The 15,066-nt window shown below is 42.5% G+C and overlaps 1 protein-coding gene across 1 annotated transcript in view; it reads right to left on the bottom strand.

The window, feature by feature from the left end:
* ZWILCH (zwilch kinetochore protein) overlaps nucleotides 1-15,066 on the bottom strand; it is a 27,929-nt gene extending 12,863 nt beyond the window's left edge. The window contains exons 1-12 of the mRNA XM_069985923.1: nucleotides 14,969-15,066; nucleotides 14,062-14,110; nucleotides 13,536-13,631; nucleotides 10,882-10,994; nucleotides 8,850-9,052; nucleotides 8,144-8,223; nucleotides 7,073-7,228; nucleotides 6,873-6,944; nucleotides 4,847-4,940; nucleotides 3,548-3,603; nucleotides 2,519-2,624; nucleotides 492-571 (exon numbers count right to left, since the gene is read on the bottom strand). Coding sequence (XP_069842024.1) covers nucleotides 492-571; nucleotides 2,519-2,624; nucleotides 3,548-3,603; nucleotides 4,847-4,940; nucleotides 6,873-6,944; nucleotides 7,073-7,228; nucleotides 8,144-8,223; nucleotides 8,850-9,052; nucleotides 10,882-10,994; nucleotides 13,536-13,631; nucleotides 14,062-14,110; nucleotides 14,969-15,021 — 1,158 coding nt within the window. The 5' untranslated portion in view covers nucleotides 15,022-15,066. The remainder of the gene's footprint in view (nucleotides 1-491; nucleotides 572-2,518; nucleotides 2,625-3,547; nucleotides 3,604-4,846; nucleotides 4,941-6,872; nucleotides 6,945-7,072; nucleotides 7,229-8,143; nucleotides 8,224-8,849; nucleotides 9,053-10,881; nucleotides 10,995-13,535; nucleotides 13,632-14,061; nucleotides 14,111-14,968) is intronic.

Genomic DNA, 15,066 nt, shown 5'->3' with positions numbered 1-15,066 from the left:
TGATTGGCTGATCGCTGTCTATCTTAGGGTCCATTTACACAGAAAGATTATCTGACAGATGATCTGCCAAAGATTTGAAGCCAAAGCCCGGAATGGATTTGAAAAGAGGAGAAATCTCAGGCTTTCCTTTATGACCTGATCTCTCTTTATAGTCTGCTTCTGGCTTTGGCTTCAAATCTTTGGCATATAATCTTTCTGTGTAAATGGACCCTTACACAGATCGATAATCTGTCAAATTGGTCTGATTCAGCAGATTATTGCTGATATATGTAATAGGGCTCAAAGTATCAGGTTGGTAAATTGGCCTCCAAACTTCTCAGATCTCAATCCAATCTAGCATCTGTTGGATGAGATAAAAAGAACCATGGAGGCTGCACCTCAAAGCTCACAGGAATTACAGGATCCACTGCTTACAATTACAGGAAGCAATCAGAGTTGTGGAGTTGTGTCACACTAGTATGTCTTTGGAGATACAGTTTAAAGCATCTTACCCAGGGGTGCACGTCACCATATCTCAGTGACTGTAAGATGAGTGTGAAGCAGTTTACAACATCTTGGTAAGAAGATACACCTGTATGTGTCAGAGACAACAGAAAAAAATGGCATTAGACCAGGATCAACTAATTATTTTTCTACACCAATTAATAATTGTATTGTAAAAGTAATAATTGTATAGTTTCTTGCTGTTCCAGTAGCTGAAAATTTGATCTTATACAACCTCTGTACACTGCTTACTCACACAGCTTGTCAACTCTTTTTAAATAGCCCTCTTCACACACGCCATACTGTAATGGGGCTGTGATCCGTGCCAGATGACTATTTTGTATAGAATAGGTCAGTGTTATTGTATCTAACATGCCCAAACATTTTGGGCCTGCCTGACTTATTTTCATAATCCTGTTCATTTGTAAAATTTGAGTTAAAGTAAATAAAAAAATAAAATAAAAAATAAATAGGTCAGTGCATTGCGAACTACTGTACCTACAGATGCACTTTCCTCAGGCCATCCTTAGCCATGGGTCCACGGCTACAGTCAGTCTACGAAAATGTTTTAACATGGTAGAACCCACTGTAAACCTACATTCACATAGATATGATGCAAACTCAGCTGATGAGTGACCAAAATAAATGGAAAATGGACCTTTTGGTTAGAGCACCTTAGAGGGAAACTAACAGCAGGTTAGAATAATCTAACCTGTTACGTTCCCATCCAGCAGGAGATGCTAAAGAAGAGGGAAATTTTGGGCAAACAAGTGTACCAAAGGTAGTAGTCCTATTCCCAGTGCACCGAACCGCCTAACTAGTGTTTTATTAAAACAGAACATTGCAGGAAAATGGCACCAAGGTTGAAGGAAAAACAAACTTTCTTCATTCTCATCATCCTTGGCCCTATGGGAACATAACAGCAGGTTAGATTCTTCTAACCTGCTGTTAGAACCATATTCCCCGGCCCCATGACTAGAGTAAGCAAGCGCCAATCTGCTAGATATTACATGGCTTGATAATCGTGGAACAAGGGCATATATATATACATATACAAACACACACACATATAAATATGTAGGATGCTCAGCCAATCAATGGCCAAGATGGCAAAGTGCCACGGCCAGTCACTTCAGAGAGCAGCGGGTAGAAGCTAGAAGAACACCGGGGAGCGTGGGCAGGTGAGTATAAAGTTTATTATTTTCTTTACACATTTACATTCATTCGCCATTACACCTAGCGATGCATGGACAGTGGCCGATGATTTCTAAGCAGGTTTAAACGACAACGCTCAGCCAATGATCATTTCTTTGGCTGATTGCTGTCTTTATTACACGAAGCACCGATCTGCTGAATCAGCCCAATTCTACAGATTATCGCTCCGTGTAATAGGGCCCTTAGGGCTAAATCCCATGTCCTGTATGCCACAGATCCTACAGATAGGAAAGCCCTGTAGTGGACGCTTTGCCTGCCCGGCATTATGTATCAATATGATGCATGAAGCAGGAAAAGTGTTTGAATGTTCGTGGCTGTGTCATTACAGTGCCACAAAGACTCAAACACTTTCCCAGCTCCCAGCATTATACTGATACATAATGCCTTGTGGGGAAAGAGTCCACTAAAGGGCTTACCCATACACAGGATCCACGGAACATGGGACGTGAGAATAAGCCCTTATAGTGTGTTTACACAGACAGATTTATCTGACAGACTATTGAAGCCAAAGAAATTCCAATCTTCCCTTTATGACCTGTTCTCTGTTTATAGTCTGTTTCTGGCTTTTGCTTTAAATATCTGTCAGATATCTGTGAGTGTAAACACACAATTATTTTCCCTTTAAGATTCCTATCAAGATTCTGAGATTACATCCACTATGAGTTAGATTAAGACCAGGCTTTTTTTATTTATTTCCATAAAAACAGTATGTACAAGGTATTTTCTAACTAAACGTATAGCTAAACCGAGAAAATATTTATATATACATATATATTATTTATAATATTTATATATTTTTATATAAATGTATATCACGTACTTTTCCTCATTTTACACCACAACATCTCAGCAAAGTCCAGGTCTCCCCGCTCTGTGATAAAGGACTGGATGGAGCTGTCCACTGCCGCCGTATCACTCTTTACTTTCTGCAAATGAATAATGAGTAGCGTCAGCCTCACAAGCTGAAGTCATTCACACCCAGCTCCACATCAGTGACACACAATGCAGACGATACAAAGAAACTTGTTTGATTGATCATCGGTCGGCTGGTTACTATTCAATCAAACTGTCGCTCCTCGTTGCCAGTCTGGCTGCATCTTCTTACTAATTTTAAGCCCCCCCCCAAAAAACGCCTACACGGGCAGAATATTTACTCAGAGGTAACAATGTAAGCAATTCATCCATCGTATGATTAATTAATTATTAGCTGGAACAAACCCTCCAGCTCCAGACAGGAGACGTGTGACAGCAGAGCGTGACCATAATGTGTAAATACCCATAGCTATACTCTGCACACAGCAACGCAAGAGTTAACCAGCCCCACTCAGCACTTAAATAGCTTAGTCACCTGTTTAGGAGCCATACATATGAAAAATGGCTGAACAAAATTAAGTGTCCACATCCATCATGTGTGCAGCGAGACTGCTGTATACATAATACATGAGCGGAGCAGAATGACTGGGAAATCATTTTATCGAGGCTGTTTGGATACCCTTCAAGCCTCCGGAGTAAATCCTCAGCAGTCTACAAGCAATAGACCTCGACATGAAACTATTTCCCCTCAGGCCCGCTTGTTGTTCGTGGCTTTCTATCAATTTTTATTTAGGTTTCCTTTTTATTTTATGCACCCTCAGGCAACGCAGCTGAATTGTGCAGTCGGAATGTGCATCACTCAGTGTAATTGCCATGTTTAATAATTGCAATATTACTCCTGAGTATAACCTACAATGTGCAGCCAGGAGAGAAATAGCTTTATATTGACCTTGTCAAAACACACACACACCTTCTCTGTGCTGGGGGAAGAGAAATCGGAAGCAATTCGGTAAATCATTCCTATCGAGGAACTCACCTCTGCTTCCTTTTTAGGAGCTGAATTATTAACTCCGTCTAGTTTATTCTTTAGCTCTGGGAAAAAAGAAAAAAAAAAAAACATGTTTATTGCAAGGTTCGACAAATTACAACATATAAGTTTTAAAAATCTGATGGCGTTACATAGGAAGAACATGTTTTCTTTAGTAACCTGGTGAACCACATTAGTCAAAGGTTACCAATTCTTATGTTATGTGTGCATACAACACAGATCGTACATGAAACAGAGGAAATCCAAAGGCTGGTAGCTCTTAGCAGTAGTAGTGTGCCACATGATTAACCCCTTAGTGACCAAGCCCGTTTAGGCCTTATTGTCTAAACCCTCTTTTTTCCCCATTAACATATTCTATATGGTGGCCTTTTTTTGTAGGACAAACAGTACTTTTTTTGGGGTTCATATAACTTAATAATAACTCATTACATTTTAGCTAAATAAATAAAATAATAATTATTGGGGGGATAACAGAAAAAAAAAATTCCAAGTTTGCATGATTACAGCAATAGTAATAGTAAGTAGTAAGTTTTACTGATTTTGGTACAATAGAAATCAATCAATAAAAAAAAATAAAAATAGCTTTGATATTCCGGACCAATAACTATTTTTTAAATTTAATTTCTTGATGGAGCTGGGTCGGGCTTGTATTTTGCAGAAAGACTAGTTTTTACCGGCATCAACTTCTGATTGTTTTTGCCCTCATTTTTTGGGAGGCAGACTAACAAAGTAACACCTGTCAGATCTGTCAGAAGTTCTTCCCCATATCAATAGACCCATTGGAGATATGAGTACTCTAGGTTGTATAAATATGATCAGTGCATCAGGCATCACCACAAGCATTCTTTGTATGGGATATCCTGAAGACATGGCCTGCGGGGGGCCCTGAGAATGGACTTTCAGTATGTCTATACTGGAGAATGCTATAGGTTGTCAATCGTTTCTTTTCTTTTTACAGTCTTAACCAATCTGTTGGCAAACACATTCTGACTACCCATAGTCGATGTCCAAAACAATAGACACAAGTGATCCCATAGATTGTGAGCCCTCGCGGGCAGGGTCCTCTTCCCCCATGTACCAGTCTGTCTTTTGCCTTCATGTAATGTTTTCTGATCTTGTATTGTTCCTGCCTGTTGCCTATCTATTGTATAGCGCTCTGGAACTAAGGGCGCTTTATAAATAAATAAATAATAATAATAATAATGCCAAATTGGTTGAGTGCCACCTACTGGTCAATCAAGAAGCAATAACAAAACAAAAAAAATATTTTCAGTCATATGTCATTACCATTTAGAAGCTCTTGAACAAGCTCTACAGCAGACTTTGTTTCTGAGGTCTCTGGCCACTCTGTAACTCCAGTTTTCAAACCTTCAGCCAAAACCTTTCAGAAATAAAAGATTGTGATTACTCGTCCTGGAGTGATCATGCATGTTTGTGTAGATGAGTAAATTGGCTTTTTAAAAAGATTAATTAAAGTGAAGGTTCTTCTTTAAAGGGAACCAATCAGCCCATTTGAGCTGATATGGTTCCCTTGAGCATTGTATGAAGCACCTGGAGCGGCCCCGGCACGTACCGGCCGCAGCAGGTGCTTTATAACGGAGAGAATGACTTTTATTCCCCGGCTCGTGACTAGATAAGAGTGGGGAAGTAGTCATGGTGGGCGGCTCCCCGCTCGTATCTAGTCACTGCGCTCTGCCTGTCAGCGTGCTCAGAGGGGATGATTGACAGGCAGAGAGGTCCGTTACTGGCCTCTCTGCCTGTCAATCATCCCGCAGTGACTAGATACGAGCGGGGAGCCGCCCACCAGGACTACTTCCCCGCTCGTATCTAGTCACGAGCCGGGGAATAAAAGTCATTTTCTCCGTTATAAAGCACCTGCTGCGGCCGCGGCCGGTACGTGCCGGGGCCGCTCCAGGTGCTTTATACAATGCTCAAGGGAACCATATCAGCTCAAACGGGCTGATTGGTTCCCTTTAAACATGTCCATACAGCTTAGACTAAGGGCGTCTAAACCTGCCACCTCTAGTGGGTTCAGTTAACTAGGGTGTATGGGGGACTCCTGGCTTTCCATGAACAGATGTGGGTAGACAGATGGGTCAGACTTGTTGGATTTTTATTGCCTGGAAGAGATGAGCTGGCAACAAAATTGTCTAGTTAAGGCTTACCCCTCCGCATAGGGGAATGTGTACAGCTATTAGACAACCCGAGCCTCCCTGTAAACAAGCATCTTCAGGGCTGCATGAACAACCGCTAGATTGCTTGTATGTATGTATAATCAGCTATCGGCAGCCCTGTTACCTGGGCTCATTTCTGCCTAATTGGGCAGATAATTGGCTGATGTAGTAGAGCCTTAAAGAGAAACTGACAGTACAAATATGCATAAATCTCCATACACATGTTGCCACTTTCCAAATGCCGATCACACAAGCAGTGCATACTTACCTTTACCGATGCTGTGTGATCTGGTATCTTCAGTAAAAACGTTCTTTATTACGTGCTGACAGTGTTACAGAGCCGGGTCTATGACACTGTCTGCACTCACCCCTGTTAAGGATGTTATATTTTGTATAATTAGTGCAGCCATTACAATATGGCGCTAAGATATTTACATTCCTTAAAGCTTATGTAAGTAAACACTTGTGCTCCTTTTGTACCTTAGCCAATGAGGTACTGACACGAGCCTTAGTAAAAGACATAAAGTAAACACATGCCCCAGGGTATATAAACTGGCTGCCATCTTTGAATAAAGGAGATCCACCTTAACCATCACTGTGTCAGGGTGTTTGATTCTCAGTGCGCATTATAAACTTATAACTTGTAATTTGGAACATACAGTCAATATGACAACACTTATGAGGTGCATCCATAACACCCTGCTCTCCATACACCCCTTTGTCTTCAGGCCGCTAGCTGCCTCCTTTGGCTCTGAATGATTCTGGAAAAGGCGGGTGACAGCCTGAAGACACAGTGGTGGCCGAAGAACGGAGTGGGCACAGATAACGTCACAGACACTGTTATACTGTCAGCCCAGAATAAAGAACATTTTTACAGAAATTTATGAAATCACACTGCATCACTAAGAGGTATGTACGCGATGCTTGTGTGACCGGCATCTGGAAACTGGGCAAATTTTTCTAGGACAAGTCAATTTTTTTTTTTAACACTTTAAACATCATCTATAGGTACTTTATGATGTGTGCTATCCTGTTCAATGAATGTACACACTGTAAAGTGTGTCAGGGTCATGACTTTTGTCTGTTATACATGGTAAAAAAGACACATCATAACTTATATAAGAACAAAGTTCATCTACCAGAAGGAAATCCAGCTCCTTATACACAGGGTACACAGGACTTCTAAGATCTCCAGACTCAACTTTGATATTCTGGGAAATTACAAAAAACAAACCATGATTTAGAAGACACATATAATATACAAATATGAATGTCTAAGTAATATAAGCAAATTATTTTGTTTCTAAGTTATGAAAAGAAATAAAAGTTGTAGCCATACCAGGGTTGAAGCAGAAGTCAAAGGCGGTATCTGAAGGATGCTGTCTACTCCATTCCATACAAAGTCCACTGTCACATTGGTCTGTGACTCTATGACAGAACTGTCCACGGTGCTGGGGCTGAATAAATCGTATCGGGCAAATCCTCTTGTCTGCATCTAGTAACAGAGAAAAAGGATGCGTTTTTTTTTTTTTTTAGGTCTATGCAAATAAATGATCCTTGTTTAAAGTGTCACTATCATCATAAAAAACTTTTTACATGTCATAGAGACATGTCAAAAGTTTTGATCAGTTCGGATGTATGCAGCATGGTCCTCTCCAAACTCTGGGTCATGTGATCAGACAGACTCATGGTCTATGGTGCTTGACTTATTATGTTGACACAGAGTGGGAAGCAGACACATTGCAGTGTCGTCCTCTGCCATTCGTTCTATGGATCGGTACAGGTTTGAACACTCAGACCCAGACCAATCAAAACCTTTGACACTTTAACAATATAGACTATGAGACAGTAATATTCTTATAAGCAAAGGTCCAAAATACAGTGATATTTAGGTGAATCTGAAACATGAGGTTCTCCATCCCTGCCCTACATTGTTAGGCTGGGTTCACACACAGTATATTTCAGGCAGTATTTGGTCCTCATGTCAGGTCCTCATAGCAACCAAAACCAGGAGTGGATTGAAAACACAGAAAGGTTCTGTTCACATAATGTTGTAATTGAGTGGATGGCCGCCATTTAATGGCAAATATGTGCTGTTATTTTAAAACAACGGCTGTTATATTGAAATAATGGCAGTTATTTACCGTTATATGGCGGCCATCCACTCAATTTCATCATTGTGTGAACAGATCCTTTCTGTGTTTTTAATCCACTCCTGGTTTTGGTTGCTATGAGGACCTGACATGAGGACCAAATACTGCCTGATATATACTGTGTGTGAACCCAGCCTTAGACTGAAACTATACAAGTCTGCGACCTAGTGTTTAACTACCCAATAAACTAAAATATAAATACTGTATAACTACAGTAAATTAGTAAATGTAAACTACAATGCCATTTGCAAACTCACTGCAGAAAAATGATGTCTTTCCTTATGGGATTTCTTCAATCCTTCAAGACTTGGAAAGGAGGATTTGTCAGAAGTTGGACCTGTGATTAAAAACACTCTGGTTATTTAGACAATGGTATTTGTGAATGTAGCATTGCTGTAGCCTATTTGTCTCTTGCTAAAACGTAGCTTTAGGGTAGCTTCACACGTACCGCATCGTAGCGGATTTTCTGCTGCGGATCCGCAGCAGACTTGACTAAATAAATGAACACAGCATTAAATCCGCACAGTCAAATCTGCTGCGGATCCGTAGAGTAGGACCATGTCTCTGAGGACACCTTAACAGGGTGACATGGTACACTCTGTTTGATCAAATAGTTTGCTAAGATCCTCATTTTTAAAATATCTATAGAGCAGGTTTTTATAGTGTGTATGCCGGGGGAGTATGTACGGTACGTACTTGCACCTGTAGGTTGCTGTTGCAATCTCTGTCACACCAAACAGTGGCATAAACTACACCACACATTGCTGTGGATACTATTCTGTGCTTGAGACCACCACTGTGTTTGTATTACATTACAGGAGAACACAATCTTATATACTCAGTTCTTCATAAGCTTTACAAACTACTTACGAAAGTAAATCATAGTAAGTAGTACTACCAAGTCAGCACTGATTTCACACAAAGTGGTTAGAGACCCTGTCCAGTAGTTATCACTGCACTCACCTCCGCATGTCACCATATGGAAGCTCATTCCTGTGATCTCATTCCTGATGGTTTTCATAGGTTCCGCTCCAAGCCAACATGTGCTTTCTGCATCGGTCCCGTCACATCGTACCCACAACTGAGGAAGAACCTCTGCTGGTTTTACATTCCCAAACTGGGCCATGATGGGATTTTGCAACAAAGTGTAGCATGAAAGTAGTTGCCTACAAAGAAAAAAAAAAAAAAGGTTAACCCATAATATAGTTCTATCTGCTGCTCCTCCTCCTCCTCCTCTCTAGCCTGGCACCACATTGTACTGTATATGGACTGCAGGTACACAAGCATGGATTATATATATTTCTTTTTAATGGCATTACATATGATAAAACATTTAAAGCGTAACTGTCATTTCAGGGTCATTTTTCTGAAAACATTAAATATCAACAGTACAAGGGATTTTAAGAAACTCTGTAATAGGTCTTATGTACTAAAAGAGTTTCCTTCTGTACTGAAAAAAGCAATCTCCCAGCCCCCCCCTCACATCAGAAGAAGCAGGATTTCTGTCTCCATTATGTGGCTATGGAGAGGGGAGGGGCTGTTAGGAGTGACTGAGCACGGAGGATTTCTGCACAGCACAACACCCTGCAATCTTCTCTCAATAAGTTCATAGATAAGCACTGACCTTTCTGACACCTGAATTTAGCGTTTTAGGTGCCCAGAGAGTCTACAAACAGCTGACCTTCATGTCACCTCTTCCTGCTCCCTCATCTCCCTCAGCCCCTCCCCCCTTCATAGGCTTACAATGGAGAGAGCAGAGCCCGTCTTCACTGGCTTCTCTGTAATGAAGACGTGTTTGCCTGATAATGCACAGATAAGAAGTCAGGGGGGAGGCTGGGAAATTGCTTTTTGAGTACAGAAGGAGGCTTTTTTGGCTGATGAAACCTATTACAGAGTTTCTTAAAATCGCTTACACTACTGATTTCTGCAATAAAAAAAAACATGACAGTTAAGCTTTAAAGAGAAAATTGATGCCATTTCACAGTCTTGATGTAGGCACAGTTTGCACTTTTTCATTTGGTGTTTGAAGTATTGCTGCAGTGATGTGCCCTGATCTAACCTCCAATGGCAGCCTCATGCTATTCCAAATAGATACATTTGCAGACAGACATGCTAACATATCGTCAGGTTACGGACAGACATGCTAACATATCGTGAGCATACACGCCGCAGTGGTGGGACACCTGCCAATTAGCTTGTTATCCACTATCCTATGGGCAGGAGATAAAAAGCTGAGATGAGAACATCCCCTTCATATAGAAATATCGTAGACGCTAAAATCTGTATTAGAGGGCCCGATGCGCTGCTGGATCGGCGCTTGCTTACCAAGCCTATTACATGGCTCGAGTGTGTGAACGGGGCTCCATAGACATTGTCAGCGATATTCGTGCAGCTTTCATCACTTGCTTTCATCACTTATTACATGGAGCGATGCACAACCGGTGGCAAATGATGGACATATCAGATACTACACTTGATCTTGAAAGGCAACAATCAGCTGATGAGTGAATGTCTGCTTGCTACTACACTGATTGCTGTCTTTATTACATGGGGCGATATCTGCCTGATTTGGCAGGTAAACCCTTCATGTAATAGGGCCTTTAACCCTTTGAGGACCAGACCCAAAATGACCCAGTGGACCGCGCAAATTTTGATCTTAGTGTTTGCGTTTTTCCCTCCTCCCCTTCTAAGAGCTCTAGCACTTTCAGTTTTCTATCTACAAGGCCATGTAATGGCTTGTTTTTTACAGGAGTAGTTGTACTTTGTAATGGCGTCTTTCATTTGACCATAACATGTATGACTGAAGTTCCGGAGCGCGCTTCATAGCAGGAGAAACACCTAGGACGTACAGTTATGTCCATGGAAGTCTGGTGACAGACTTCCATAGTGTAACTGTACGTCCAGGGTCATCTAGGGGTTAAGCATGCTCTAAGACCACAGGTTTGTTTCTCTTGTTTTTCCTTACTCCCCAGAGCTGAATGCATATGACCGGTACCTGGCTTGCATGGTGGAAACAGGCAGTGGTGCACAGGGTTTTTCTATTGAAAGACTGAATAAGTGGCTGTCACTAGTTTGAGATTCTTCCATCTCTTCCTCCACTTTTAAAGCCTGCAAGTCAAGAGTTATATCTGTTACATTTATGTATTTAAGGGCTTTTTAGCATTGAAATGTACAAATTACATAAGTTTATCAACTGACCTGCTTGGATCACTGATTTGTTGAAAGTGTACGAAGAACACAAACCAGACTATGGGTAACATGTTGTTCTCATTTACAGGCATTGGTCTTTCAAATCAACTGGTGTCAGAAAATTATTTAGATTAGTAATTTATGTCTATTTAAAAATTTTAAGTCTTCCAGTACTTATCAGCAGCTATGTGTCCTGCAGGAAGTTGTGTATTCTTTCCAGTATGACATAGCGCTCTCTGCTACCACCTCTTCACCTGTCAGGAGCAGTCCAGAGCAGGAGAGGTTTTCTATGGGGATTTGTTACTGCTTTGGGCAATTCCAAACACAGACAGAGGTGGCAGCAGAGAGCACTGTATCAGAAGGGAAAGAATACACCACTTCCTGCAGGACATACAGCAGCTGATACGTACTGGAAGACTGGAGATTTTAAATAAAAGTAAATTACAAAGCTATATAATACTCTGCAACCACTTCGTTTGAAAGAAAATTTGTTTTGCCGGAGAACAAAGACCTTAGCTTTGTCTTACCACCACCTCTCTCTGAATTTATATACCACCGTATATATTCACTTTCTTCTTGGGGAGGGGATTGGCAAGATCTCATGTGGCATACAGCTGCCTTAAAGGGACTGTACCATCAGGCCTAGGCTGAAGCACTGGAGGCGGGCTGATCGACCCCCAGTGGGAGGAAACCCCCGCCCCTCTATGACACTGCTCCATTAGAATCAATGGAGCTGTATCATAGAGGAAAGGGGGTTTCCTCCCATTGGGGTGCGTCAGCCCGCCTCCAGTGCTTCAGCCCAGGCCTGATGGTACAGTCCCTTTAATATCTTACCTACAGGCATAAATGTTTTACGTTTAATTGTTCTGATGGTTCTGTTCTCTAGTATCACCATTTTTATTTGCTAGTGCACGGCGATAGTACTATATTTCTTGACACCTTGCTAAGTGAGCAACCAAGTGACTGTGTTAACGTGAGTTACTGCCGCTCTTAGGGCTATAGGGCCCTATTACCCGGAGCGATAATTGGCTAAACCGGGTCGATTCAGGCGATTATCACTCCATGTAATAGAGACAATGATCAGCCGATAAAACCACTATCGGCTGATCGTTTCTTTGGAACCTAACCTAAAATCATTGTGCGTGGATCGCTACGTGTAACAGCGATGCACGGCCGACAGCTGACGATTGAACCTACAGTTAATACATTACATGTCCACACTCCCAGTCTGCTCCTGCCTTCTGCTCTCTTCCCAGCACCGCATGCTGCAGCTTCTCTGAGCTGAAAGGCCTCTCAGCCAATCACTGGCTGCGGTGGTCCCGGTCAGTGATTGGCTGAGCAGCCTGTCAGCTCAAAGACCATTCTGAAGCTGCAACCGCAGGACCGGGAAACGTGCAGAGCGCAGGAGAAGACTGGGAGCGTGGACAGGTAATGTATTAAAAGGGGTAGAAATTATTCACGAAATAACACACATTACAAAGTTATACAACTTTGTAATGTATGTTATGTATGTGAATGGCCCCCTTCCCAGTGTTCCCCAACCCCCGCCCTTGGACCCGGAAGTGTAGTGCATTATACATACCTGATCCGTGTCGACCCCCGTCTTCTGACAGTGAAGTAATCTTCGGGAGGCCGGCCAGCCCGCTCCTACCGTCCCTCATGCCGGCCCCCCTCTGCCGCGAGTTATGCTCAGCCAATCGCGGCTGAGCATAGTTATGACGCAGCAGAGGGGGGCCGGCATGAGGGACGGCAGGAGCGGGTCGGCTGGCCTCCCGAAGATTAGTTCACTGTCAGAAGACGACGGACGGGGTCGACACGGATCAGGTATGTAAAATGCACTACACTTCCGGGTCCACGGGCGGGAGTCGGGGAACACGAGGAAGGGGGCCATTCACATACATAACATACATTACAAAGTTGTATAACTTTGTAATGTGTGTTATTTTGTGAATAATTTCTTAGCGCCGCACTACCCCTTTAACTGTTTGGGCAAGGGCTGCACGGAAACCGCTAACAGTGTCCATGCAGCGATTATTGGGCCCAGTAAACGAGCACCGATCTAGCAGATTACAAAATTAATCAGGCCGCCATCGGCCCATGTAATAGGACCCTAAATGTAAGTCTGTTATATTCACTTTGCAATACCTTCTGCGCCAGGAACTTCTTGTTAATGGAATTTAGTTTTTTTCCTCACCCCCTTACCATCCCAACCCCCTTTTACCCGCTTTCCCTTTATTCTGTTTTCCCAATATATAAATAAAATATTTTGAATATAATCTGCTGAAGGTTTATCGTGCAAATTTACACAAGAAAATAAGCAGAAAAATATTCTAGTAATGAGAAGAAAAAAATCTAAATGGCCGACAACCAATGTTTGCCACATCAGCTAGAATAGGTACACACAGGTATAATTACAGCTATTCTGTATAATAAAGACGTGATGTGCTTAGTTAAACATACCTTTTTCTCCACAACAAAGGCCATTCCATTCCCACTCCAAAAACTCTCCAATGACTGGCATTGGCCAGGACCAACCATGTGAACCTGAAGCTCATCCTTGGGGGACGGGAAAAGAAAAAAGAAATTGTAAAATATGTCTACAGTGAAATCTACATCACTCACTCAGATCTAAAGCTCGCCGTGCAGACGGGGTCAGTAGATCCTGACAACTGCAAGAGATTCAATTAACCAAGGTGGCTGTGAAGGGGTTTGCCATGAGGACATCCTGATTGCAGACTCTCTACTACAGTACACACAATCCCAGCATTTTCTGGATTTATGTAGGAAAGGTTCTAATTTCCTAACCTCTGGCCCATCCAACAGTTGCAAAACTGCATTTCCCAAGGCTTTAGTTGTCCAGGCATGATGGGTATTGTGGTTTTGCAAAAGCTAAAGAGGGCCACAGCTTCCTCGCCCCCCATCTTAATACATAGTGATGGCACAGAAGGCTTACTTTATTTCGGTAACCATCATTCACATTACATACCTTGTAAGGAAAGGGGCCAGAATCGCCCTTCTTGACTTGCTCATGAATGCTGTAAAAAGCAGAAAGAGATCAATAACTACAGACACAACAGATCCATAGTATGTCCTATGCATAAGGCCTATAGGTAATCAGTGGGTATCCCTGCAGCTATGGGGGGGGGGGTGGTGTAAATATTCCTTGAAAAGGCGATCTTGACTGACACTGCTGAAAAAGATTTTGAGTATCCTCTGAATAGGACTGAGACATGTCAGTGGCATCACCTGCTTGTACATGAGGAGACAGAGAAAAAAGAGACAGACTGCTGGCCATCACAGCCACCCAGCATCACTTCTGTAGGACTATAAGTCCCAGCAACATCTATCACTACCACCCTACATTACTTCTGTAGGACCACAGGTCACAGCAATACATGTCACAGGCACCCAACATCACTTCTGTAGGACTATAAGTCCCAGCAACATCAGCACTATCACTAGCACCCAGCATCACTTCTGTAGGACTATAAGTCCCAGCAACATCAGCACTATCACTACTACCCAGCATCACTTCTGTAGGACTATAAGTCCCAGCAACATCAGCACTATCACTACCACCCAGCATCACTCCTGTAGGACTACAAGTCCCAGAAATACATATCACAGCCACCTAACATCACTTGTGTAGGACTATAAGTCCCAGCAACACCAGCACTGTCCTTACCACCCAGCATCACTTCTGTAGGACTACAAGTCCCAGAAATACATATCACAGCCACCTAACATCACTTGTGTAGGACTATAAGTCCCAGCAACCCCAGCACTATCATTACCACCCTACACTACTTGTAGGACTACAAGCCCCAGCATAACACACAACCTCTGGCTCTCCACCTATCCCATACCCGCCCTAGTATAACAGTATCCCGCACCTGCTCAGCGCCCCGCACAGCTCCTCGGCCGCCCGGTGTCTTTCCTTACACATCTTCTCCTCAAACCAAACTTCGCGCGCGACAGCTGTCACCGAGGT

Source organism: Dendropsophus ebraccatus, chromosome 1 (assembly GCF_027789765.1).
Source record: "Dendropsophus ebraccatus isolate aDenEbr1 chromosome 1, aDenEbr1.pat, whole genome shotgun sequence".
Classification (NCBI taxonomy): domain Eukaryota; kingdom Metazoa; phylum Chordata; class Amphibia; order Anura; family Hylidae; genus Dendropsophus; species Dendropsophus ebraccatus.
Note: the sequence above shows the minus strand (reverse complement) of the source record. Positions and strands in the feature narration are given on the sequence as shown.